This window comes from Pholis gunnellus (genome assembly GCF_910591455.1).
Source record: "Pholis gunnellus genome assembly, chromosome: 14".
Lineage (NCBI taxonomy): Eukaryota > Metazoa > Chordata > Actinopteri > Perciformes > Pholidae > Pholis > Pholis gunnellus.
In genome coordinates this window covers 4,678,905-4,704,859 of record NC_136541.1, presented here as the reverse complement: position 1 = coordinate 4,704,859, position 25,955 = coordinate 4,678,905, and the positions used below count along the sequence as shown (strand labels likewise).

General features: G+C 41.6%; 3 protein-coding genes across 4 annotated transcripts; 2 read left to right on the top strand and 1 right to left on the bottom strand.

Moving 5' to 3' along the window:
• Window positions 1-1,171: 1,171 nt before the first annotated feature.
• Window positions 1,172-2,776, top strand: fcer1gl (Fc receptor, IgE, high affinity I, gamma polypeptide like; the record flags this gene model as incomplete). Its single annotated transcript, XM_079173571.1, is given in 5 exon segments — window positions 1,172-1,191; window positions 1,193-1,319; window positions 1,737-1,775; window positions 2,218-2,247; window positions 2,487-2,776. Coding segments are annotated over 5 exon segments (282 nt in total). The 3' UTR covers window positions 2,553-2,776.
• Window positions 2,777-5,302: 2,526 nt separating this feature from the next.
• On the top strand, window positions 5,303-22,329 carry nectin4b (nectin cell adhesion molecule 4b). Of its 2 annotated transcripts, none has more exons than XM_079173553.1 (11): window positions 5,303-5,739; window positions 9,282-9,482; window positions 11,099-11,266; window positions 13,620-13,898; window positions 16,086-16,203; window positions 18,265-18,416; window positions 18,769-18,928; window positions 19,090-19,165; window positions 19,440-19,499; window positions 20,012-20,197; window positions 21,081-22,329. In XM_079173553.1, exons 1-11 carry the CDS (start codon window positions 5,688-5,690, stop codon window positions 21,327-21,329), a joined length of 1,701 nt encoding a protein of 566 aa, XP_079029679.1. In that variant the 5' UTR covers window positions 5,303-5,687; the 3' UTR covers window positions 21,330-22,329. The 2 variants fall into 2 exon arrangements, with proteins under 2 accessions (XP_079029679.1, XP_079029678.1); XM_079173552.1 differs by having other exon boundaries at window positions 21,045-22,329.
• Window positions 22,330-22,940: 611 nt separating this feature from the next.
• Window positions 22,941-25,669, bottom strand: LOC306706024 (uncharacterized protein; the record flags this gene model as incomplete). Its single annotated transcript, XM_079172935.1, has 2 exons — window positions 22,941-24,857; window positions 25,423-25,669. The coding sequence occupies 2 exons, from the start codon at window positions 25,667-25,669 to the stop codon at window positions 23,920-23,922; spliced, it is 1,185 nt and encodes a 394-aa protein (XP_079029061.1). The 3' UTR covers window positions 22,941-23,919.
• Between the last annotated feature and the right edge of the window lie 286 nt (window positions 25,670-25,955).

Here is a 25,955-nt window from a genome sequence, read left to right as displayed (position 1 = left end):
TAGCGTATCACCGCACTCGCCTTGTGCCACGAGCTGAAACGAGCACAGAGAAACATGCTGCCTCCATCCGACAGCCTTACTCTCCAGATGTGGAGGCGCAGCGGTGGGGCACAATCTGTCCCCACACTGACTCCTCCTCATCCTCCTCCTCATCCTCCAGGTCCCAAAACCTACTGTAACGCCAAAACTCGCCTGATTGTTGAGACTTGAGCCGATCTGTTGCGTCATCCTACAGTTTGTTGAGCCACAACACGACGGACTCTTTTTCCAGTGAAAATATGGTTTAAAAAGCCTGTTACATTTACAAAACATCCAAATATCATGGTCCAATTCTGAGCGATCAAAATGCAGATGTTTTTAAAGATGCATGCTAAATTTATTCCGGGTTTTTAATAATAACTTGTTTTCTATCATTTTAAAGGTGCCTAAGTTATGACGATGCAATTTTCCGAATGTTTTTACTTTTGAAAAACAAGTGGCTTGTAAAAAATATTTGTAGATTTGTCTTGTATTTTCCTCCTTTTGGTAACTGTAGCTTGTATAGTGTGATAGGCCTTTTTCCATTATTAAACCATTTATTCCTTATATGTCTCTTTGTTTCCTCACTCTGTAGCGTGGGAGGTTGGTGGAGGTGAAGCTATCGTTAAGAAACATAATGACCATCTTCACTGTTGTCTTGTGACATATAGTTTCACACAGATTCTGCTTTCTGTTTAAATGTGTGTTCTCATTAATCACATTGAACGTTCTGTGTCACTGGACCAAACAGAAGCAGGGGGTGTTTTTTCTTTCTCTTCTTAAGCGTTTAAGAGGAACTTCTGTGAAGAGAGGATGGCAGTGTGGTAGGCCCGTGGTTTTACAGCTTCAAAAAAAAAAAAAAACACGGACAGAGAGCCCCGGACTTCCTGTTCACTGCTGCTCACAGAGCTCACTTCAGAGGGTTTGACAAGAGCTCTCGCTGACAGTCGACGAGGGAGCAACGCAACAGATCCTCTCTTCTCATCTGAAGCCCAGCCGGTAAGACGCTGCGAGCGTTGCTCATTGCCGTCTTACTGGTGATCAATCCCACCTGATGGTCAAATGTCATGCGGGAGATTTTCAACACACCTGTAGCACTGAAAATGCTTTAGTTAAACAGTCGGTCGGGTGGGACACATTTCTGCTGGAAGTGATGATGATGATGATGATGATGAACGATGAGGATGATGATGTGTTGTCTGTGTGCAGAGGCCGTTGGAGACATGAACGTATGTTACATCCTGGATGGGCTTCTCATCCTTTACGGCGTCATTCTCACCGTCTTATACTGCAGACTGAGGGTAAGACAAACAGGAACAACACACACACGCACACACGCCGCCATGACGAGTGTAAGAAAGTGCAGAACTGTTCCTTATGGTTGCGTTAACGTTCTTCCGAATGACGATGCTGACAGAAATATGATTATTAACAATATTTTAAAAGTTTTGTTCAGAAATTCTCTATATTTTGCATATAAAAAATTCATTAAAATGTTCCGCTATCTTATAGAAATGTAGATTATTCTGTCGTAAATGATCCTATCTCCCTCATTCGTATTTGTTTACTTTCATGCTCATTGTAGCAGAGTCTCTGATGTATCAAACTCTTCATATGGTTTTGAATATTTCAGCACTTTTGCCAGTTAAATCTCACACATTGGAGTTTAATTTACACCTCCTGACAATAATTTGTGCTTTCTGATTTGTCTTTGACAGATGACTCCGTCCAAAAAAACGGCTGCCAATCACCCTGAGGTAAAATTAAAGTTCTATGCTATTGTGGGGAGAAAAAAAATTAAAATACAGGACAGTTATGGTTTACTGAAATGTGCTGAGAAAATGCTGTTTTCTTTAATGCTTTGGCTTCTGTTTTTTTTTTTTTGCTATTTCGCCCACAAAAGCAGTAGTTCTGCTTTAAAGCCAACCTCCATCTGTAATTTCCTGTAAGCTCAAGCTGACCACCGAACAACATTATTTATACACGCACGCAGTCACAGTTTCCACCAGAGTTTCTTCACACAAATGTGTCAAGATCCCACTTCCTGCTAATAATATGCATTCAAAATTACATTTAATCATTGATCCTAAAAGATTAGAATTTCACACGTTACACCCAGCGCTCTGTTGTGTTTACTGAGAAACCATTTCCACTGAAGCACACTTGATAATTCCTCTCAACTGTTTTTTTGTCCCACAGAAGCAGCCCGCTTCAGGAGGCATCTATGCGGTGAGACCTCTCATTCTAATGATTAAAAAAACATTTAAAAAGCCACATGAAGGGAAAGTGACCGCTTAAGGCCCAGCGGATGGTAAAGAACCTTTTTTTATTCACCTACCTGGCTGTCAGAAAAGAAAAACACTTTGACTCAGTGCAGGAAATGCTCACAGCATTGTGTTGTAGAAATGTATTTAAACTTTTAACATCCGGTATTTACTTCTCACTAGTTGGATGTCTGTTTTCTGCAGGGTCTGACCACTCACAGCACTGATGTCTACGAGACCATCAAAATGGATAAAAAGCCGATGGACTGAGGGGTTTGGGTGCAGAGAGGATGCCGAGCACAGAGACACCGTGTCGAACCTCTCAAAGCTTTATACTGTATATTAAGTTGAGCCTGTGAAGAGTTTCTATGCATGACTTTTCTCTTTGTAAAAATACTATTTTTATTCAGCATATCGTGTGTGAAATGTTAAAACTAAATTAATATAACAAGTTACTAATAAAGGCTTTGTCAGTGTGTGTTCTCTGCACGTCGCTCCGTGTTTCACAGCTGGTTTTTCACAAGTTACCAAGAAAACAGAAGTTTGAATTTATCTTTTGTTTCTGTGCGTGTTCCCTTTTTTCAGTACTTTTACATCACTTCATGTGGAAAACACACATGAGGAAGGAGTGAAACTAATGATTATTTTGTATTAACAGTTAATCTGCTAATTTCTTTTCATAATCTTTCAAGTGTGTAAAATGACAAAATGACCCCTCGGAATTTCCCAAAGCCGGAGGTGACGTCTTCTAGCGTCTTTTGTTGTCTGACCAACAGTCCAAAGATTCAGTTTCCAATGATATGAAGGAAAAACAGAGTCAAAGTCCTTCCATGTGGGAGATACTAGCTGATTCAGAACCTGATATAAAACAGAATTTATGAAGATTTTCATAACTAAGAAGCTGGAAGTAGCTTTTTAGATTTTTCTGTTTTACATTCATTTTCTGTCATCAACTAAGTGATCAATCGACTAAACTCTACTTATAAAGTAGATTTGATTGGTCCTGAAAATCATGTTGTGGTTTTAGAGTTAAACAAATCTCGATCTGATTCAATTTTGCATCACAAATGTTTGGAACACCATTTTAGTTTCAACAAGTTCCATGTCCATTTTATCACGCTGCAGTTTTTAAAGCACAATCTCAACTCTCTTAACTTAATCTCAACTTAAATTGTTACAAACTTCTCAGATGTGCTTCATGTTTATGGTAAAAATTAACGTTACATGATCATTTTTGTCAATTATTTTGAGGAAATCAAAAACACCCAAAATAGTTTCAAACTTGTAATTCACCAGAATGAAGGGAGCATTTAGTTTGAGCATATAGACGGTTAATATAACATCTATCATGTCTAAAAATTGCTATTTTTTTTTACAGAAACATACAACAGCACCAGAGGTCACAGTGTCTGACAGCAGCCTCAACTATTGTCTCGCCCACTTATTTACACAGAAACATAACTGTCGATGTATTCAAAACAGATTCAAAACAGCCTGTGCGCTCTGTGGTTGTGTCCTGTTCTCCCTCAGGCTCTTCACAACACCAGAAACTCACTCACTCACTCAGACTTCTGTTGCAACACAACACACTTTTGTTTCACACCTCAACGTGTGAAAAAAATGTTTCGGGGGCTCAGCTGCATTTGAATAACGGTGAACTGAGTATTTATTAGACGACACGTGCATGTTTATAGGGTTTCTGTTCATATTATCATTATTATTGAATCCCTAAAAACCTTCTGCTGTAAGAGAAGTGATTATTTTTCTGCAAAATGATAATAAATGTATTGAATCAACCTTTTTTTAAACTTGTGTGTTTTTTTTTGTCGTTGCTGTTTTATAGTCTTTTTACTCTGTATATTTGTGGTTCATCACAGATTCATTTGAAGCATGGAGAGCCGATGAGGACTCAGGATGAGTAAGTTTCACTTGAATAAAATATGTATTATGGGGAGAAATATGAATGATATGAATACGAATGAAGATGTTGCTGTCTGCTGCTGTAGCTGCAGGTCATCATCAGTCAACAGCTGGGAGCATCTTCCTGTCAGAGATAAACACTCATGTTGTTGTGGAAAAACTGGACAATTTGGAATTTCGCAAGAATTCATGCTGCTTTCAAGTCCCACTGGGAACTTCAAGCTTCTGTTTGTGAACATCGTTAGTACCACGTGTTTGTGTGAATAAACGGAACATTTTTTAAAGATATCTTATAGCCAAAAGCAGTGCCTGTGTTTCTAAACAATAACAGCTCCTACTAACAACTACAGATGTGTTTTTTTTTACTATTGAAATGTCCACCATGCTGAGAGTAAGAGCTCACGTGACAGGAAGCATCTCTCGCTGGTAATTCATTTTTGGGGCGTTCATGTGCTCTCATTTTGTAATTCTGATTTTTTTCAGCTTTAGTTCACAAACAGTTAGAACTGCATAATAAAATAGATATTTATTTTCTTACCATGCAACGCTTTATTTGAATTAAAGATGTGTGTTATTTATAATGCTATACTGTACAGGTGTATAGCTGACAGAGTCATAATAAAACGTGATGTTAGTGGCCTGTAACTGTGTTAACCAACATTTCTGCTGAACCCTCTCTAGGTAGGAGTTTGGTATCCCAAAGGACAGTGTGAAACCTTTTTTATTATGTTTTAATAATGTTGTTTTCTGTCATATTCTCTCATTTATTTTGCTCTGTTTTTCTCTCTCTCTTGCATGAAAAGCTCTGTAAAGTATGATTAAGTTGAATTATTAACCGTAGATAAATACAAATAAATAAATCAGCTTATGCTGCAGGATGTCTATTATTGTGTGTCTGTCTTTATTTTCCGACATGACGTTAGAACACGTGAAAAGAACGATTCTCTCAATGCCACATAAACGCAGCACCAAACGGACGTGTCTAGCTGGAGCAGTGGGCGGGGCCTGACGCAGACAGGTGTGGAGGCTCAAACCTGTGTTGTAGGTGCCTCTCCCTGTGCGTGACTAACAAGCAGGTTTCTGTTTGGTTAACACACGCTTTATTTTTATTTTCCGCGTTAGATCAAATGTCATATCACGTTTCTACCTTCAGGTGTGTACTTATACGTTGTGTGCTGAGTTCACGGTGCAGGCTCTGCAGAGGACTTTCCACAGGGAATTAAGTTTATGCAGTTTACAACTTTCAACAATATTCAACCAGAGGACGACGCGTGGAGGATTTTTTATTTAGTAAGCATCATATGTGTGATTTGAAGAGGGAACACCTGTTGCACCTGCCTACCTGCTGCGGGCTCCTCACCGTGCGTGCTGCTGGGCTTCCTGTGAGATCTCAAAGCAGATATCGACCATGAGAGCTTGATAACCACAGTGTTACCAGCTCAGAGAGGAAGGTGATTCCCACCAGCTTTTATTTTGGGACTAAAGATGGAGTTGAAGGGGCAAAGGGCAAAATGTCTGGCGCTGCTTTTACTAGTTGGTGAGTTTTCTGTTACATTCAGTTACATTACAATTCACTGTTTTACACAACCTGCACTGTCTGTCCTTTAATTTTCACTTTTATTGTTGTTGTTTTTAAGCTGTTTGTCCAGAAATGAAGAAATTGTCAAAATATATGTTGCTTATTATCTTCTTGTGCTTTTCCAAAAAGTTACTGTAATATTCCAAAACAAAAGGAGTTGCATTATGTCTCATACTAAATACACATTTAAACACTAACCTTATTGTATTTCCCAATTTCTATAAAATCATTGGTTGGAGTTTTCGCTATGATATTCTTAGGACAGAAAACAGAAGTTACAAACTGCTTTACAGGAAAACAAAAGGAGAACCATGGAAATACTAACTCATGATGCTTCATGGTAACTTACATTTATCTTTGTCTTAACTTAATAACACTTTCATATTCCAATAAGCAAATGAAATGAAGCTATAGACACATTTGTGTACTTAAAAAACACAACAGAGAATCCTATGATATTTTAATATGTCTGTGCATGTACTGTGTCTGATTACTCATGGTTACTGTCTGAATATTGGTGTCTCTGGTTACACCATGTTAAAGCATGTGAACACCTCTGATCTTGGTGGCACAGTCCTGTCTGTCTCTTTTCTGATGTGTGGGTGTGTTTTTTCTTTTTTTCTGAAGATACATGACCAAACATTAATGATGATGTTTCATTATTCAGTATACACTCTTTGGCTAGACACACATTTCCTCTGTTACTTTAGTTTTGGACTGTTTTCATGATCCAGGTATTTCCAGTGAAGGAAAATCTAAAAGCGAAATAAGATGGTATGTTGTTTTAGATTGTACAGTGCTTCCAACCTTGTGGCAACCGTTTTGGTGAGGCCCTCCCATGTTTCAACTTGTGTGCACAAAGCACAGGTCCATCAGGAATTGGTTTCACCCAAATTTGGTGTGCAAGAACTTAACTGGCCTGCACTGAGCCCTCTGACCTCCTCAGCCCAACACCCTTTGAGGATTGGAAACGTCGGCTGTGATCCAAACCTTATCGGCCAACCTCACTAGGTGGCCGAGTGCAGCCGGGCTCAGGATCATCTGGTGGAACGTCTTCACAGAAGAGTGGAGGCTGTTTAAGCAGCAGATTAAAGCCGGTTTAGGAACAAAATGTTCAACAATCGCTCACAAACTGTTTGTCCTGGCAGGTGTGGAGAAAGAAGCAGCATGACAGAATGTGGCTCAGTCACATTTTTACTTTTGGTAAACATGAATCACAACTCATTGCCCAACGTGCATCCGCCTGTGTTTTTGTGACCAATTATGTCGCTACACGACTGCTGTTGTTTCCGTCTTTGGCCGCGGTTTAATTTAGGCCGTGCTGCTCCGATCAAAAGAGCAAATGCACCTATTAGACTGTTGTTTTTCTCTTTTAATCCTGCAACCAAACGTGTGATGAAGTTACTGTTGTGCAGAGTGAACAGGAAAAGCTTGTATGGCAGCCTTGTAACTCAAGTGGACCTGTGTTTGTCTTCTTTGAGTGTGTGTTTAACTCTTTCAGTTTGTTATTTATCTCTATTGACTCTCACCTCTATCTTCATTTCTCGTTGCCTTCCTCTAAAGTCAGTCTTATGTGTCTCTGTCTCTTCCCTTCCTTTCCCTTTTAATGGCATGAATGATCGAGGTGTTCTTCTTCTGTCGCTCTCTTACAACTCTGTCCGTTTTCTCTCTCCACTCTACAATTAGGTCACCCACACTGCAGTTCTTTGTTGGCCAAATTTAAACTTTCTGTGTGAAGAGACCAGTTTCCCCCTGTGTGTCCGACTGTGTGGGATGTTATCTGTGGGAGACGGCCCTGTCCCATACTGGCTGTGGTGTAATCATTAATTGAGCTCATAAATCAGTAACTACAAAAAAAAAAACGTGTGTTCACCCCAGAAGTCAAAGGGCAAATGTTTGGCTTTCGCTGTTTGAGTTGTAGAAGCATTGCTCTCTCACACCCTTTTCCCGTCATGGTTGTGTTTCTGTCCCACGCTCAGACGGAGACTTCTAACCAGGTGTGATTAAAGTACAGTCAATCTTAGTCATCAGTCGGCACTGATGACAGCTTTGATAACACTTCACTCGTATGAGACTCCATGGCCACCATACTGAAGCTGGGTTAATCATGAATATTCTTTTTGGAGTCTCCTAAAAAAACACCTGTCTGTGTGTGCGCTGCATTTATTAAAAATACAACGTTTTGGTCATGGACTTTTGTCAGGCATCAAATTCACAACATGAAATCTTTCTACTAAAGCCACAGGCTGCAACTACTAATCACAAGGAAAGGTCAGATCTGAAATACTTGAGGCAACTACATCCATAAATAATACAAAATAAACATGAGACAAATGGTATAGTGTAATGTCAACAACTGATAAGTAATATCTTATAAGATATTCGGTGGGTAACGAGTTTTATCAATAAGAGGAGTTGGAATAAGAGTCAGGTGATCAGACAATAACCAGTCCAACTCTCGTATGTTTTCATAATCTTCAAAATAAACGGTAGACTTCTGAGACGTTTAAACAAAGACAACAGAATAATTAACGATCAAGGAATCCGAACAAAAATAATCTGACATAACGCATCTGAGAACCTCTCAAACAGGATCTGAACCATCACATAACAAAGACTCTCCAGTAGCTCTGTTCAGAGTCTGTTCCCAAACAGGGAAACATTTCTGCTTTTGAAGGAAGAATTAAGACGCATAAAAGCACTATTGTTCAAGTTGTTTGCACCGTCATGAAGGTCCTGTGTACGAACCGTCCCTGCGCCTTCTTTGGGGAGTTTGCGTTATTCTTTGTGTCTGCATGCCGACAGACGAGCAGGTTAGGTGAACCGGTGACGGCCTGTAGGTGTGAATGTGTTTTTCTGTCTACGCACAAACCTGTCTGGGGTATTCCTCGCCTCTCGGCTAATGCATCACGGGGTGACGTCAAGGCCTCCTGTGATGCAGTGTTTAGAAAATCAATAGATTTTCATGATGAATACATGACATGGGTAAAGAAAGAAAGCTTTTGTTAGTTTTTAATCGTAGTCTAAAAGGAAACTTTATCATAAGGGATCAATAAAAAAGAAAGACTCGTCAGTGAATAGTGGAAAACGATCGTCACCAGTTCCAGAGCCTGAGGTGATGTCTTCAAATAGCTTGTTTCATCTGACCATATTAAAAACCCCCAAATATTCAACTTATAATGATAGAAAACAGAGAAAAGTAGCAAATCTTCACATTTGAGAAGCTGGTGCAAGCAAATGTTTGGTAGCAGCGTGACTCTCGGGGTGACGATGACGGTCGGTCGGTCACTTTGGTCCAGACTGAAATATCTCATCTGTTGGAGGGATTACCAGAAACAAAGTTAATATCTGTGATTTATTGCATTTTACGTGACTTTTGATACCACAAAAAGGCAGTTACCACAGGCTGACCTTTTTAATTAATGGTCAAATTGTGCAGGCGCTCTTCAATTACCTCTCGCACTCCCTCACCTTAATTTGATGACGCCCTCTCTCCTCAGCGGTGTGTGTGCAGGCGGACTTCGTGGAGCCTCCTCGGTCCGTCACCTCCCAGCGCTCCTTCGCCGAGAGCGAGACCCGGCTGCCCTGCCACTACCAGGTGGAGGGAGACGAGAAGGTGGTGCAGGTCTCCTGGTACAAGGAGCTCCCCGACGGCACCAAGGACCAGATCATCACGGCCCACTTCGTGGACGGCCACACAGGTGAGCTGCAGCGAGGGGTTAACAGTGGAGAGTGTTATGTCCCCAGACTGTTTGGTAGAGCAGTTTGTGCTACAGTTACTGTGACATGGTCTGTCCTTATCAGGCTTTTGTTCAGGAATTGCAATTACAACAACCAAATCAATAATACAAAGTTCTGCTACGGAAATACTACTGTTACTTCCTTTAGCAAAAGTACTCTTACAAAGAAGTAAAGTGTATCTTATTTAAAAGGTTCTCTGCTGCTAATGGTTGAAAACTGGTTGGTCAGAAGAATAGAGGTGTTGGAAGGAAGTGTGAATAGGCAGGAATACAAACTTTTAGATACACTTTTAGAGTATTTGTTTATATTGTGATCTGTGTCAAACATTTAGTGTCGGAGAGTTTGAGAGTTTAACTTTCGTTTTTTGTAGTTTTAGGATTTGACACGTCTCACTGCTGTAGCCACGTAAACGTAATCCTTCTCGACAGTGACACACTGTAATTAGTCAGTTGAGTGGCTGCTGCGGTCAGAGAATACATGAGTGTGTATACAGCAGACCTGTTTCACCACACGTCCAGGCTTACAATATACAATCTAAACGTTTTATTTACTTTGGTGGGAAATGTTCGTTGTTATAATTTGAGCTACTTTTTGTACAATTTGGGCGGATTTCACCAACAAAAGGTTAAACTATATTCCAATAAATCTGCCCCTCCTCTCATGATTAATACTGAACGGGCACTGAGTTCAAAGGACATGCAATAACTGATAACCGATAACCATCAAAACCAAATGTCCTCCCAGTTTATTGCAGCTAGGTTAAACTTTTTCATTCTGTCGGTTCATAGCTCTGTGATGAAAGACTTTAAGAATCTGGAAATGATCTGAAATGAGATCCCATCAGGAGACGGTTTAGTTTTGAGGTGACAAAACTACGGCCAAATAAACTAGAATACGGCTTGAGCACATTTCTAATAAATCAATCTGTATTAACATTGCATATCCTAGTTTAAACACTAGTTTTGGATTAAATATAATGAAATTATCTCTGGCTTAACCTCTTGGCACAGAAACCAATGTTTTACAATGTCTGCCTGTTCTGGTTGTTACATCTTAATATTAGATTTATAGACTTATAGACTTGTATCTCACGTTTACAAATCTATCATCATTTCTTAAGTTGGCCCTTAGGCCATGAACACAAACCAATATTTGGCAAATTCAGCCTGTTTTTGCACTACTTATATGCATATTTACACATAAAATCATACAATTTGAAGTGGGCGCGTAGGCCTTGCACTGTTTTATAGTTTAAAAGTACTACTAAGTAAAACTTGTTTGGACTGTGATATTTTTCTGTAATGGCCCAAAGTCAAAAAAAGTGAGGGCGACCCCTGATTAAGTTTTACACCTGGTTATTTGTCTGTACGGTGAGGTTGTGACGTCTTTGGATAAATGCTGGTTATTTTGGCCAATGCCTATAAATCTATTATCCTTTCCCGGCGTTAACACTTTTGACGAAGCGTTTGTATTGTTCCCATATATTGAAGTCTTTGTTTTGTCTGTTTAAACTTTGTTTTAAAGGATGATGAACATGTAACCTGGCCTGAGCTGAAGTCTTTGTTTTGTATGTCAGAGTTCGGGCGTTACTCCGGCCGGATGAGGTTTGAGAGCGGGACCCCCACGGTGAACTCGGCTCTGCTCATCAGCAGCACTGACGAGTTGGACGAGGGCAGCTACACCTGCCACATCTCCACCTTCCCCAACGGGAACTTTGAGAGGCAAATCAAGCTCACCGTCTGGGGTGAGAGTCATCCTCGTACTTTCTCTCTCTCTCTCTTTCTTTTCGGCGCTCCCACACTTTCCTAATCCTATCAGAGCTGCTGTAATGATGTTTAAACCGTAATCATCTTTGTAGAAGAAAAAGCCAACCGGAGGATTTTCAGCAGGTTTGTCAACGTGGCCACAAACACTGACGGCATATCTGAAGCTTCAGTGGGTGTTTTTGTAAGAGTTTATTTTTTAACATTAACAGTTTGAAATGGAACCAATAAGTGGATATTAACAGGTTAGTGATCGGTTTCCAAGTCAATTTAACTTTATTTATACAGCCCAAAACCGCACAAACGGCTCCACACCTTCTATCCTCAGACTGTTTCGTTCATAAAAGAAAAAATCCCTGAAAAAGCCTTTTAACAGGGGAAAAAATAAAATGGAGAAACTTCGGGAAGAGCAATAGATATTGTATAGACAGAAATAACAACAGTGTCCTTACAATAGGGAGAAACAAAATGACAATATTTGGTCAATTAAGTGCAGACGTGCATGAAAATGATGGATCAGACAAGATATGGAGTTTCCACTCTGTGTAGAAGATGTCCTTAAATCACACCAGTGCTTCACTAAATCATGAAATAAACTAGAAAGGTCCACTCGGCCCGCCAGGTGACCGCTGCTGTAATGTTTGATGGAATGAACAATTGGCTGACCCCCCCCCCCGTCTAGACTGCAAGTGTATCAGATGCGTTTTTCACTCGCACGTGTCGCACAACATTTTCGCTTTCACATTAATCTATGCAGGTGTCTGCACCGGCTCTGACAGTCATTCGGGTGTCCTCCTTTCATCACTTTCTTCCATTGTGTCCTGATTTTAGTGGAAGCCTAATAGCAGCTGTGGGGGATCCTGTTTTTTTTATTTATTGGATCCTCCTCCTAGTAAAACCTGCTGCGCTGCTATCTGTTCTAAATGACTTTCTCTTGTTGCACCAAGTCATAAGTGGTGACAGCTCAGTTGTAAACTTGTCCCAACACGCCACAGATCAGACAAACCTACAGAAATACACTCACTAGTAACAACCTCCACCATCGGATTCCCTCGACTCCTTAACCCTTAAAACATGTAACTAATAATTGTTGAATCCATAAGAAGAGCAGGATATTATTCTTTCCCACATGCCACCTGTCAATCACACACTGAGGGCGGTACCGTGATGTCATGTGTTTTAGAGTTTCTGTTTACGAGGTTTGAGTGTCTACAGGTGGTGCCCTTTTCTTTGTGCGTTAATCCATAAGGGATATTTCTGCTAATGCTAACTACCTGTTTAGTCTTCTACGTTAATAATCCGAACACCAATGGAAAGATTTACCAGGTGTTGACAACAGCCAAGGCTGCCGTGAGCTGGGTGTGAATCACAACCGTTAAACCAGTTGGTGACGGAAATGTTTTCATGTGAGGATATCCCTGGTGACATTTACGCAGATAGTTTTTGTCTTCTTGCACAGTTCAGATGGACTTGATTTAGTTGATATCCTGGAGGATTCTCTACATATTGTTAATGTTCATGCCTGAAGTTGTTTCACTGTTGCTCCCCGTCTGTATTTCATTCCTCGGTAAGATCCTGGTGACGCCTATTTTTCTTGATTAAGGTCTCGTCTGTGTTCCAGGATGTATTTATGGTCTTTTTTTTTTTTTTATAACAACGTTCTCATCTGAATCTGTCAGTGCTTGTTGCTCGAAACTTGTCCCACAATGATGATCACTAGTCAAACATTCAGTGACGTCCTGGTTTTAATGGATCTAATTACAGCCACTTTGGGTAATTTAAGGTGAAGACAAATTTACCTTGAGCAGGCTTTAGGAAGGTGTGGTTTACCACATCAGTGTTCCTACTAATACTATATTTGCAATAGTAATTATTGTGTTTTAAAAAAAGTAATACACAGAAAGTAGTGTCTATAAAAGCAAGACAATACAACATCTGAAAACACAACCCAATTCATATAATAGCCCACAGTACAATTATACACAACATCAAAAATATGTTGTGTTAGATACATAAAGTACATAATTAAATAAAAAAAGTAAGTAAATTGATTTATCTGTTTTTAATAAAACCATATAGATATATAAAAATGTCATGTATTTTCATTCATACTTAAAATTAACATGTTTCTTAACATATAAAGAAATGTTAATAATAAATTGTGTCTGATGTGTTTATCTGCTCAAAACTTAAATTAAATAATCTTAAAATTACATCCACTTCTTCACCCTGAAAAATCCAGAATCTATGAATATGAAAAGTGAAGCTCAAACACAATAAGCAAAACACATGTTTTGATGCCTCTGAACAGTTCCTCTCTCCTCCTCGTCTCAGTTTTACCCATCTCCAACTTGGACCCTGTGCTCCTGGTGGAGGGCCAGTCGTACCGCGTGGCCGCCTCCTGTCGAGCCGTGGGCCGCCCGTCTCCCCGCCTCTCCTGGGACACCGACCTGCCGGGCCAGTCCCAGAACCGCACCAAAGAGGGCGGGTCCGTGTCCAGCTACTACTCCCTGCACCCTTTGCGCAGCATGAACGGGAAAAAGCTGGACTGTCTGGTGTGGCATCCCGGCCTGGAGAAGCCGCGCAGGATCTCAAACCGCCTGGTGGTCCAGTGTGAGTACAGCTGATGATGATGATGATGTCGTGTTTTTAGGCCAAAAGCAGATTGTAGTTTTTAATAGAATTTCATATTTTCTCGAAGGTAGAGCTTGTCTAAGTGCAGAAATAATCTTACTGGTTGAGTTAAACATCAGTGGGAGGAACCACCCTTTGTCTGAGAATATAATTACATGCTGTACCAACTGTATACAGTGTGTACTAATATCAGAGTGTACTGCTTATTAGTGAATATACCTGCACATTTTGTACTAACAGGAAATATGCAGTACACCCGTAGATCGACCATCCACAGTTTTAATGTTTGTAATTTGTAAATGTGTTTTTATGCAGCTGTGACCAGAAAAACTGCACAGACAAAAAGAGCTTTTTTTAGTTTGCATACTGACCTATTTCAGTGCACTGACTGTTTATAGTGCAAAGATCTGCTGATCATTTCTGTGGTATGTAGCGCGGGCTCTGTTTTTGACTCATAGATAGATTCATGCTAATTTTGTTTCATTTAGGTGTGTCGGTAAGAAAAAATTCATACCAGAGCCGTGGAACGGGAACACCTTAATGAAATGTAGTCATTATAAATAAATCATCATTATTATTATTATTATTATTAGCTACAGCTGTGCGTTTCCTGCAATGTCAACTAGGAAAACCTTCTTTTATTATTCCAAATAACTTGTAGTAAATGTACACAAGGTATACTAATCTTTACAGGATACTTTTTTTTGCATGTATATGCATATGCATGTAAAATCACTTTCACTTCTCACTTTTCACCGTCACCAAATAAATAAACCTATAATCTAAACTCAAATAAGAACAAAGTAGTTTTCCAAATATTTGTTAATAACATTTTTGAGATATTTCTGCAGCAGTTCTACCACCGTTCACAATGTATTTTGAATTTTTGCAGCTGTGAGTAGAACTCCCATTTATTTTGTAAATGGCATTTTTGGACCGTAGTGTACATCTCGGAATTTAAAGTATTTCTAATTTTGTCAGTGTGACACAGTTTAAATCTGCTCAGAATTCGTATGGAGTTTACAATTAGAACACTGTTGCATATTGTATGTTCAGTTCAACCTTCTTTAGCTCCTCCTGCTAATGGCTCATTTAACCCACTGTGGCCTTTTCCCCTTTTGGCTGACCTTCAATAGATATTTGTATAGCTTAACCTTCCTATTGGGAAAATAAATGGCTGGCAGTCGACTAAACATTAGACAATATTGGCAGGTTGCTGGGAAAGTGTATGAGTAATGCTTCGTCCTCCACTATCACCCTTCACTTCAGTTCCTTCTCTACGCAACAATGGCTCTTTGTCTAGTGTAATGTGACAGCTCAATGTCGTCCTGAGGAGTGGACTCGAGTCACGAATGTGATGATTTTAGACTTGACTCGACAACAATCAGACTTTGCTATCAGACTTACAACTCAACTTGAACGCAAATGACTTGTGACTCCACTTGTACTTTAACCTTTTGACTTGGAATGACTTGATATTCTCCCCAAGATAAAAGATTACAATTTACTTTATCAAAAATAATTGCAGTGTTGGAATATAACTAAATTCATTCACTCAAGTACTGTACTTAAATAGAAAATGTGATGGACTTGTACTTTACTTGTGTATTTCCCTTTTATACGACGCAATTTATACTTCTACACCACCACATGTGAGAACAGATATTGTGCTTTTTACTGCCAGCTTTAGTTACTATTTACAGTTTATTATATATTGTAAATTTTTTTCTGCTTCTTAAGTTAAGCAAACTCTTTAAAGTGAGATTTACGAGTGATATTTTCTAAGTGCTATATTACTCAGAAATATAATATTAATTGTGTCACTGGAAGGACATCGTGTACCCGAACACACTGATTCATTCTGTAAATTGAATATACTGAATTAGTCTTAAAATGGTATTAAATGTTGGTGCATAACGACTCAAAACCCAGAGTTTAGTGTACTTTGACTTGACTTCATTGCCAGGTCTTCAGACTTATTTGTGACTTGCAAAACAATTGCTTCTGTCCCACCTCTGCAGACTTTATCAGTATGAGAACGTAAAGAAGTGCTGAGGCAACATCATCTTCAGATAATCGAAGACTCGAAACAGCCTCACACATTCATGGCCCTCTCTGCTGATACAAATCCTAACATACAAGGTTTTTCTGTGTTTCTTGTTTCAGACCCCCCAGACGCCACCATCTCCCCTGGGACAGGGGACTGGTTCGTGGGTTTGGAGAAAGCTGAGCTGGTCTGCGGCAGCGGAGGACACCCCAAACCTCAGAACATCACCTGGACATGGTACCGTCACCAGTCTGTCTGCTGCTCATACACGTTAACTGTTTACCTCTGTCTGGCTGACAATTACATGTTAATTCAGCCCCCTGGGATGCTAGTTGCACTAATTGCTCTTTACATGGCACTGGAATGTGTCTCGCAACATGTATAAGCCACTGCTATCACATACACACACACACTACTACACACCTGTGAACAACGAGGAAGTGTGCTTTGAATGTAAAAGAGGGCGTTTTTCCTCTCCTGGCTCGATTCACCACAGAATAAAAACTGTGGTGTCGTGTTGCGCAATTTTGAAGTCAGAAGAAGATTGAGGGAGATATTTTCACACGAGGGAGGGAGTCAGCGACACGAGGAAGAGCAGGAGACGCATGCTAAGCACTTAATCATAGTGCCATGCTTTAAATATCACTGTAATGCCTGGTAAAACACAGGGTCTGTGCTTAAATTAGAGAGACCGTACCAGCCATTACAGCTACGACTGAACACACAACGATCAAATGTTGTGTGCTGAGTGGAAAATATTTTAGCCGTGAGGCAATCTTAAAATATTAAGATTATTCCGGATTAAGGTTTGTCAACTTCACAGACCCTTCGGCGCGTTCATCATTACAAGATCACGCTGTTTGGACAAGCATTGTTCAAACCCAGAGAAGAAGTTTCTTTTCAATTTGAGTTAAACGGTGCTGAGACATTGTCGAATAATGTTTCCCATCGATATGCGTTGCCCCGTACCTGAACCAACCCATATCCTTAACCCTAACCACGTAATGACTGCTATCATTTTAACAGGAGGGAAACACTATTCGATTGGGAAACAGGCTTCCACATAACTCCGGTGGCTTGCAGCTAACGATGCTAAAGGCACTAACGGTGCCAGTGTTTGGTTTGTCCATTCTGGGCTACTGTAGAAACACGGGGGGCCTGCTCTGTGGAGAGGACCCACTCTGTATGTAGATATAAACGTTCTAGGGTAACTATAACACAACCATTCTTATTTTCAGGTGATTATACACTAAAGAAAACATACTTATTGACACTATATTCCCGTTTCTTCCCATAGATCCCCCTAAATGCTACACACCCTACCTTTAGTGCTCTGAATACCATATCAAGAACCTTTTGAAGAAATAAAGAACATGTTATCTTATTTACTTAATTGTGGAGTTAGATAAGAAGATCTATACCTCTCGCATGTCTGCAAGGTAAATATGAAGCTTCAACCTGCAGCCATTTAGCGTAGCTTAGCATAAAGGCTGCTAGCATGGCTCTGACCAATGGTAACAAAATACGCCTACCTGCATCTCGTTGCACTGGTATTGTGAGAATTCTCTCACAAAGATCAACAAAACAGATTAGTCTTTTTGGCTGCTGAAGGTGGTTTTGCACACTTTATCTGTATCATTTTCAACCATCTACTCTGTGTCAGATGCAATCTCCTCCTGTGACTCTTTTATAAAAGGCTGTTTAGAAAGGCTAGGTGGGGTTTTGGAGAAAAGAAATCTGAGCTTCCCTCCGTTTGGGGGGGTGAAGCGGCAGTTAAATAGCTGCTGCAGCACAGTGAAACCGAGGGCAACATGACCCCTCTCAGTGGACCTGATCAGAAACTGGCTCTCCATTATGTGATGTCTTCAGCTGCACTGTGTACTCGCTGAACTTGCTTAAATCCCCCAAACCTATATTTATTTGGTCTGTTCAGATCAATGGGCGCCAGTTGTAAGCCCAGCAGGTTTTGGTTCAGGTGCAAGGGAATTGGTGGTTACACGCTGCGGTGAACCCGATCCTGTGAAGTGTTTTAATTTAGCCGAAAACACTTGTGAAGCAAGCCGGTCGCTGCATTTCATGCTGCTGTGTTTGTTCAGGCGTCAGTATAGATGTTTGTGTGACACAACAGGATTATATTTTGAACTGGAATGCCGGTCGGTTCACATTGGTCACCAAAATAAGTCACAGCCATTGTTTGGAGCAGTGAGTCACACGTTTCTGTACGGTTTATCGATGGGTTCACCTCTGGTTCACATCGTTGCCCAATTAATGGTAACGTCGTCTTCCGCTCGTCCACAGGAAAGGAGGAGCGGTGCCAGATAGGGTGACTGTGGTTGGAGGAAAACTGGTGTTTGGACGTGCCCTCCGCATGAATGACAGCGGGCTCTATGAGTGTGTGGCCAGGAACGACGTGGGAGTAGGAAAAACAGAGTATATGTTGACGGTAACCGGTGAGTGCATTTCAGCTTTGTTGGTGTTTTCGGATTATACGGGACTAAAATGAGGGACTGTCCTGCTATTGTATGCTTTGTTGGTGTAGAAGGTTGAAATGAGAGGACAGATACTTGCATGAATCATAAGACAAGTTGAGTTTGAAACAAAAACTAAATTCTGAGCAATTCTCCTTAATTGTGCATGTTTGCTGCCCCCTTGTGATAGACATGCAGCATGAACTGATGCTGTTTAACTCATTTAGGATCACAATTGCTGCAGGAAACGTGTCACTGTGGTTTTGTTGCGGTGTGACTGTGTTTGCGTGAGAGATATTCATCAGGTGTCTTCCCGTCCTCGTCTTTCCTCCAGAGACTTCTCAACAGAAGGGCCCCATCGAAAACCTGCTGCTGATCATTATTGGTGCTTCAGCCGGAGCTTTGGTCCTGATCCTGGTCCTGGTCGTCCTGCTGGTCAACCGCCACCATCGACACAGAAACAAAAAGCTTGAGAGGGAGCTCAACGAAAAAACGTGAGCTGGCCCACATTCTCTTGAAAAAAGCCATGTGGTGACAAACTTTTATTTATTCCCCATACGCTGATGCCAGCTGGACTGTGAATGTTTTTCTTGTTAACTGCTATTTAAAATGTACACACTATTTTCTGAAATTTAAATGTATTTTTTTTTCTCAGGGAGGAAATTCAAAGCTTCTCCAGACAAAACTCCTTCAGGAGACTGAACTCTGTCAGCACAGACCCCAGAGTGCAGGTACAGACACACATTGAGAACAATAACCTGCAGGGTTCAGAGAATCCAGGTGGGCACACCCGACCCGCCCGAGTGTAGTTTTGGGGTGGAGCCGCTACCAAGACAGCAGCCATGTCTGCTGTGTGGAGGCTGATGATTGCAGGCTGCTGCAGCTTCAAACAAATAATGTGTCTCTGAACACTGCATGCTAACATCTCATTCTGGGCGATTCAGTTTATTTATCTTTTCCTCTCATGTTCGCTAACTTTTCTCTCACTTTCTCTCTTTATTCCAGCCTGAAGATTACGCTCTGCTCAGAGTAGACAGCCGAATGAAAAACAGCCAGCTGTCTCTGGTGAGTTCCTCTCTGGGAGAATTATTTGATTCCAGCTTCTGAAATGTGAAGAGATGGTATCTTCTCTGTTTTACAAGATTGTGAATTAAATATCTTTGAGTTTCAGAATGTTGAAACAAAAGTGTCAATATGACCTTTTTTTTTTTTTTACAATTTTAGAGAATAAACAATTAATTGATTAATCTGTGAAATAATCACGGTATTCGTTTTTTTGTGAAATTATTATTAAGACAAAAGTAATTCAGTAGTCTAGTCAGTAATAAACATCTGAGAGAAATGCTGAATATTCCCCTTTTTATGGTCAAATTTATTCCAAAGATGTAAAAAGTGGCATCAATGACTAGCTTACACCAGTTGTCCATCCCCCTTTAAAACACACAGTTTCTCAAAGTAATACTATAGTATATTAACTAAGCAACTGATGACGCATAAATAGCAATTGCTGTATTAGCATATTTATTGTGTGAGAAGTGAAAAGCCCTTTTATCAGTGTTTTTATCCCCCGCCTGCAGGAACGACCCGTCTCCACTCTGAGCGGGAAGTGGGGGCCTCCAGCAGGGGTGGAGGTGGACGAACTGGGACGCCCCGTCGTCTGGCACGACGGCAGGGAGAGCCTGAGAGGAGCCGAGATGGACAGAGAGAAGGAGGAGCGCAGGAGGAGGGTGGAGTCCTACCTGAAGAGCAGCAACATGTCACTGGTATGTGTCAGCATCCCAGAGAATAGGTTGAAACGCATTTAGTTTCGTTTGTAATGTGTCATACCGTATCGTGTTTTATTTACTGCGTCGTCGCTGTCAGACGTTGTCTTGGAGACGGAACAACAGGACTTGAAACATCCTTTTTTCCAAAACAAATTTATCTGGTCAGCTCCATTTCAAATGATCAAATTTCCTTTTGTTTATCTACAAACAGGATGAAATGTCCTCGAAGGAAAGTAAACTCGGTCCATACTTAACAGCAGGGAATGTATCACAACCTGATTGGCTACCCTTAAACACTCATTTTTACAGGAAGTATCCGCTCTACAGGGTTGCATTCAACACTGCCAAAATGTAGAAAAGTTTATATTTCCTGTCTGTTTTTTAAGCAGAAGTAGCGGTGTATTATTGCCCAACCTATTGTGAAAAGATAGTACGTGATGTTGCTGCAAAAGCAGAGAATTCACCAACCTGAGTCCTCTTTGAGTAACTTTCACCACCTTAAATATTGTGTTTTTGTACCTGTCTTCTTCAGTGTTTAGCCTGCATACATTGATTTTCACTTTGAACAAACACCAGCGGACATACAATGCTGTGTCTCATAGGCTGTTTTAAAATGTATTGTATAGTTGGAGGATGTCTTGTTGAACCAAAGTGAACACAACGCCTTATTTGGATATTTGGAGCAAGTGTTTAATCCCATTTTATATCATAGCAGTGAACTTTTCACACCAAATAAGGATTTACCCATTTTTTTATTAATAAAAAAGAAAAAGAGGAGTAAAACATATCTACATCCAGCGCTAGAGAGAGAGACAGTAATGTGTTTCTATGCCGTTCATACCAGGACTCAGGTCTGCCCTCTTCCCTGGTTCCCCTGAAGGCCCAGCCGGACGAAGGCGTCGGGCCCAGAGAGCCGGACCTGGGCCACATCAGAGAGGGAGACCCCCCGCAGGGAGAGGACTGGGCTCCCACCAAGTCGGTGGATGAGGAACACGCGGACGACACGGATAGCAGCTCCTACCAGCTCTCGGAGGCGCTCACCAATCACTTCTACTACAGTAACGGGATCCTCAGGCCCAGGCCACACTCCAACGCCATCCTGCTGCACCCCAGAGGACAGATCATCTAGACGCAGACTCTCATCCAAAACAGGAGAGAAACGCCTGCCTGCACTGAAACTGATGTTATTCTTTTTCAACGGGGTGTTTTTTGTACAAATTGACTGCAGGGAGGTAATTTACCTCAAGAACGATCCAAACTGTTACTTCTTGCATCTGGATTGTGAGATTTTGTCTTTTTATTCTCACCCTATGAATTGATTTTTGTGGCATTTTATGCCTTTATTAGACAGCCGACAGTGGACAGACGGCAGGAAATGAGGAGAGAAAGATGGTGACTGTCATGCAGCAAAGGTCCCCAGCCTGACATGAACCAGAGATGGCGGGGTGCCCCCATTTTTGGGAAGCCTTTGATCTCGATCATTTAGCTGATGGAGAATTACAGTAGCAGGCCGACGAGTTCCGCCTTTCACAAACAACCATGGAGTGTAAATGAAAGATCTTTCACTCCTTGAATATGCAAGGAATAAAGGTTGCTGTTACAAAATGTTTACTCTGTTATATATTATCTTATTGACAAAGGCAGACTCCCAATTAATCCTGACAAACACCATCGGGTGCCATCAAAGACATTCAGGGAGGATCATACGGACAAGGACCCGTTAAACTATATTATAGTGTTTGATATGTTCAGCTTGGATGCACCTGTGGATAAGACGTGTATGCATTTTTTTGTATGTATGTATTATGTTTGTCATTGAACAGCCACCAGCAACTTTAAAAAAAGGTCAAAAAGGCACCTGAACACAAACGGGGACAAAGTAAACTGGTGGATGTTCATGTATACACAAAGCAAACTGGTCTCCATGACCAGACGTAAACCATATCAGTGCACAGCGAAGAACAGACTGGACCAAACGTGCAGGAGATGAACTGTAAAGCAAAGTTCTGTATCAACGCACAGACAGCCGTGTGTGTGTGTGTTTGTGTCGTCGTGTAAATTGTTTATATTAATTCAGTGTTTTTCTATGGAACTATAAAAAAAAAAAAACTGCCATGTAAATATTGAAATGTTTATTCATAAAAGTACAGCATACAAAGTCATTGTTCTTTATTATAACCTGGGATAATTAAGCTTGATTCGCCTCATACATGTGAGGACAAAGGGCATCACTGATCACAGCTGCTGCACTAACAGCATTTCAATTAGATTTGCTCATCATTTGCTTGGTAATGAACGAAATAATTGAGATTGTGGGTACCAGTAGAAAAACTGGATTTTCACAGGGTGGCTGGTCTCTCTCTGTGTGACGGGATGGTTGAGTAATCTCAGAAAACCTCTGTATTAAACGATTACAGCGACATTTTGTGAAATATGCTTATTCACTGTCATGTCCGCAGCTGAGATATAACCCGTTAACTGGTGAGCGCTGGAGGATTCCAGAGAGCCAGGCTAGCTGTTTCCCTCTGTTTCCAGTCTTTGTGCTAAGCTAAGCTAATCAGCTGCTGGTGGAAATGAGTGGTATCAATCTTCTCATCTAACTCTTTTTTTTTTTTAAGAAAGAGAAAAGGGCATATTTCCCAAAATGGCAAACTTTTCCTTTAGGATGCTGCTCCTGGCTTCAAAAGGAATATTTGGGGAGGAAGTGAACCAGGCATGGATGACTGGAGGAGACCTTGGGCGACGACACTATCTACAAGAAGACCTACATCTCCCAGCATGCAAGGTTGAATTCTTAAAGTGCTAAGATGAGTGCTTCCTTTCCTGTCTGCGTTATCCTTAGATACAGATGGTGGGGCAGCTGTGGCTCAGGGGCAAGAGCGCTTCAGTCCCCGGCTCCTCCAGTCCGCATGTCGAAGTGTCCTTGGGCAAGACACTGAAACCTCAAATTGCTGCTGAAGGCTGTGCAGTGAATGAGCATTAGATTAGATCCGTGAGTGTGTGTGTGTGTGTGTGGTAAATGTCAGTATGTAGTGTTAAGTGCTTTGAGTTAGTCGAAAACTAGCAAGGCGCTTTATAAATGCAGTCCATGACTTTACAGAAGTGTGAGATATTGCCTAAGTGTCACAATTTGCATTAAATGAAATGTGACCAAAGTTGACATTTCAGCAGTATTACAAAGACACAAGTCCGGTCACCGTGCAATGGCGACTGTTACATGAAGCAATAGACTGGTGTGAGTTCAGTCTCACTCTCTAAGCGCTGCGGTTGTCTTTTTCAAAATGTCTGTTTATTTTTCATCTATATCTTTTCCCTCGACCAGCAGTTCTGTTTGCTCGATATTCACCGTGAGCCTGATAACGGACAAAGGATGGAAAATGGTGATGTCGAGGGACATTAGAGGCGCTACAGTCATCACACACACACACACACACACACGTTTGCAATTCATGTCCTTATGTGTAACCTGCAGACGTCAATATTCAGCCATGTCACCGTGGCTGGATGTCCCAACATGTGTTTGTTTTAAACTGGCTGCCAGGTTTACAAACAGTACTTAATACCAAAGTTAGTCCTTCCACTCCAAGCTATGTTAAAGTTTTAATTCATCTCAAAGAAAGAAAGAAGTGCACAGTAAAATCAGTTACTTTTCAGTGATATTAAAATAGAAAAGGGAATTTGTTAGTTCATAGACACACAGATATTTCGAGCTTTTTCTCTCACGCCTCAAAGGCTACCGAATCATTTTGGGAAAGTGCTTCTTTGTGAGTCCGCTGGTGAGTGCGAAGGTTGCTCCTCTGAGAGAAACACTTGCCGCACGTGTCGCACGTGTACGGTTTCTCTCCCGTGTGAATCCGCTGGTGGATCTCCAGGTGGCTGACGCGGTCGAAGCTCTTGCCGCAGAACGGGCAGATGAACCACTTCTCCTTTATGCGGCGGCTCGCTATCGTTTTATTCAACTCGGGGTCGTTCAGAAGGAAGAATCTGCTGTCGGGGTTGAAGGCGGACATGTTTTTAGTTTGTGGTGGTTTCTCTGAGAGGAATCTGATGGACACTCCTCTCTCTGGGTGGTTTAATGATTCCACAGGCTGACTCTGTTGCTGAGGTTGGCTAAAAGTCACAGGAGCCCTCGATTTACCCGACGCACTGGGTCCATTGTCCCTCGCAAACCTGTCCGAGTACGCCGTCTCTGCTGAATTGTCAAAAATGTCCAACGCATTCTGAATGAGCAGGATTTCCGAGTCCAGGTTTTGCGACAGCTGCTTCGGTTCAAAGAAGCAGTCCGAGTCATCGGCAGTGTCGCTGTCTCCCACCGAAACAGACGACCAATGCTGGCTCTCTTGTTCTTCCTCGGCAGGTTGGAGGTCCACTTCCATCTCGTCGTGACCCGCTCCGTCTGCGTCGGCGTCGGCGGCACCGTGATCCACCGAGTCCACGATCTGCTCCACGATCTGGACGTCGTCCTCGTCCTCTAGCTTCACTATCAGGTCTTCGTCGTCGTCCCTGCCGTCGCTTTCGCCGACGTCGGACTTGAGCTGCTCGCATTGTTTCTCCTCCGTCTGCGATGGAGGCGGCGTCCTGTGATTCGCTGACGTGTCCGCCTTCTCTCTGACGCTCTGATCGCACGACAGCGTCTGGACTGAATCTATAACCGGCCCTGAAACGACAGAGCAGGTGCATGTTTTATACATGCATTGAGAGCCAGTTGACCGTATGCATGTGCTTTGATATAGATGTAACAAGTAACAATGTAACAAAGTGAGGTTTCAAAGCGATGTGGAACAAGTTTAACTGGTTTAAAATGGCTTCTTACCAACACAGATTGACCTAAAAGGATATTAGCAGGGCTGCAACGCACAGTCATTTTCATTATTGATTAATCTATAAATTATTCTTCCATTTAGTCGTGACGTATACATGACTTGTTTTGTCTGACTACCGGTCCAAAACCCAAAGTTATTCAGTTTACAAAGACATCAAACTCAAAGAAACTGCAAATCCTCACATCTGAAAGTGGAATATATATACAGATTAATTGTCTAAATTGTTGTTGAACCATTTTCTGCCAACTGACCAACAGATAGAATGAGAGTAAAATGTTATTTAGATGCAGTCAGAGAGTAGCCTCCAAGTTTCTTTTGAGGTAAAAGGCCAATAATGATGATCAAATGGAAACATGCATTATGTGTTCTCCAAACAAAGGTCAGGGGTCACATGCTCACCGTCACCGGTGAGCGGCTGCAGCTCTCTCTTGGAGGAAGATGGTGGAGACGGACTCGTGAGCCGCTCGTTCTCCATCAACACCAACTTTCTGTTCAGGGCTTCGATCTCGCCCTCTCTCCGCCGGAGCTCGAGCTGCACGAGGGCGAAGCCGTCCTCCCACAGTTTGCTGATTTCCACCACGGCAGCCTTCGCCAGCACCTCCATGATCGAGGTTAACTTGCTCTGGAAAGCCACACAGTTGGCCATGTTTGACCCCCCCCGACCCCCGACCCCCACCACCTCCTCTCCGGGTCAGCGCCTCCGCGACGGGACGTTGAACTAACTTGTATCTTACGTGCGACACGAATCACACGACTAGTGACGACGTCCACCGCTGTGGTTCACATTACGGGTCGCTGTTTGAGGCGAAAAACATGGAAGTGTAACACAATTGTAACAGGAAACGCTGGTGGTCATGTGACGGAAGAGATACGGTGCTACTGGTGGGACAAAATTCCTCAGTAGAAACACGTGACTAAAAGCAAACTTCCTT

Excerpts from the sequence above, each read along its gene's own strand:
- nectin4b (XM_079173552.1), top strand. The coding sequence starts at position 5,688 with ATGGAGTTGAAGGGGCAAAGGGCAAAATGTCTGGCGCTGCTTTTACTA. Across the intron at positions 5,740-9,281 it reads GGCGCTGCTTTTACTAGTTG|CGGTGTGTGTGCAGGCGGAC; the intron begins GTGAGTTTTCTG and ends CTCTCTCCTCAG. Across the intron at positions 20,198-21,044 it reads AGAGCAGCAACATGTCACTG|GACTCAGGTCTGCCCTCTTC; the intron begins GTATGTGTCAGC and ends CGTTCATACCAG.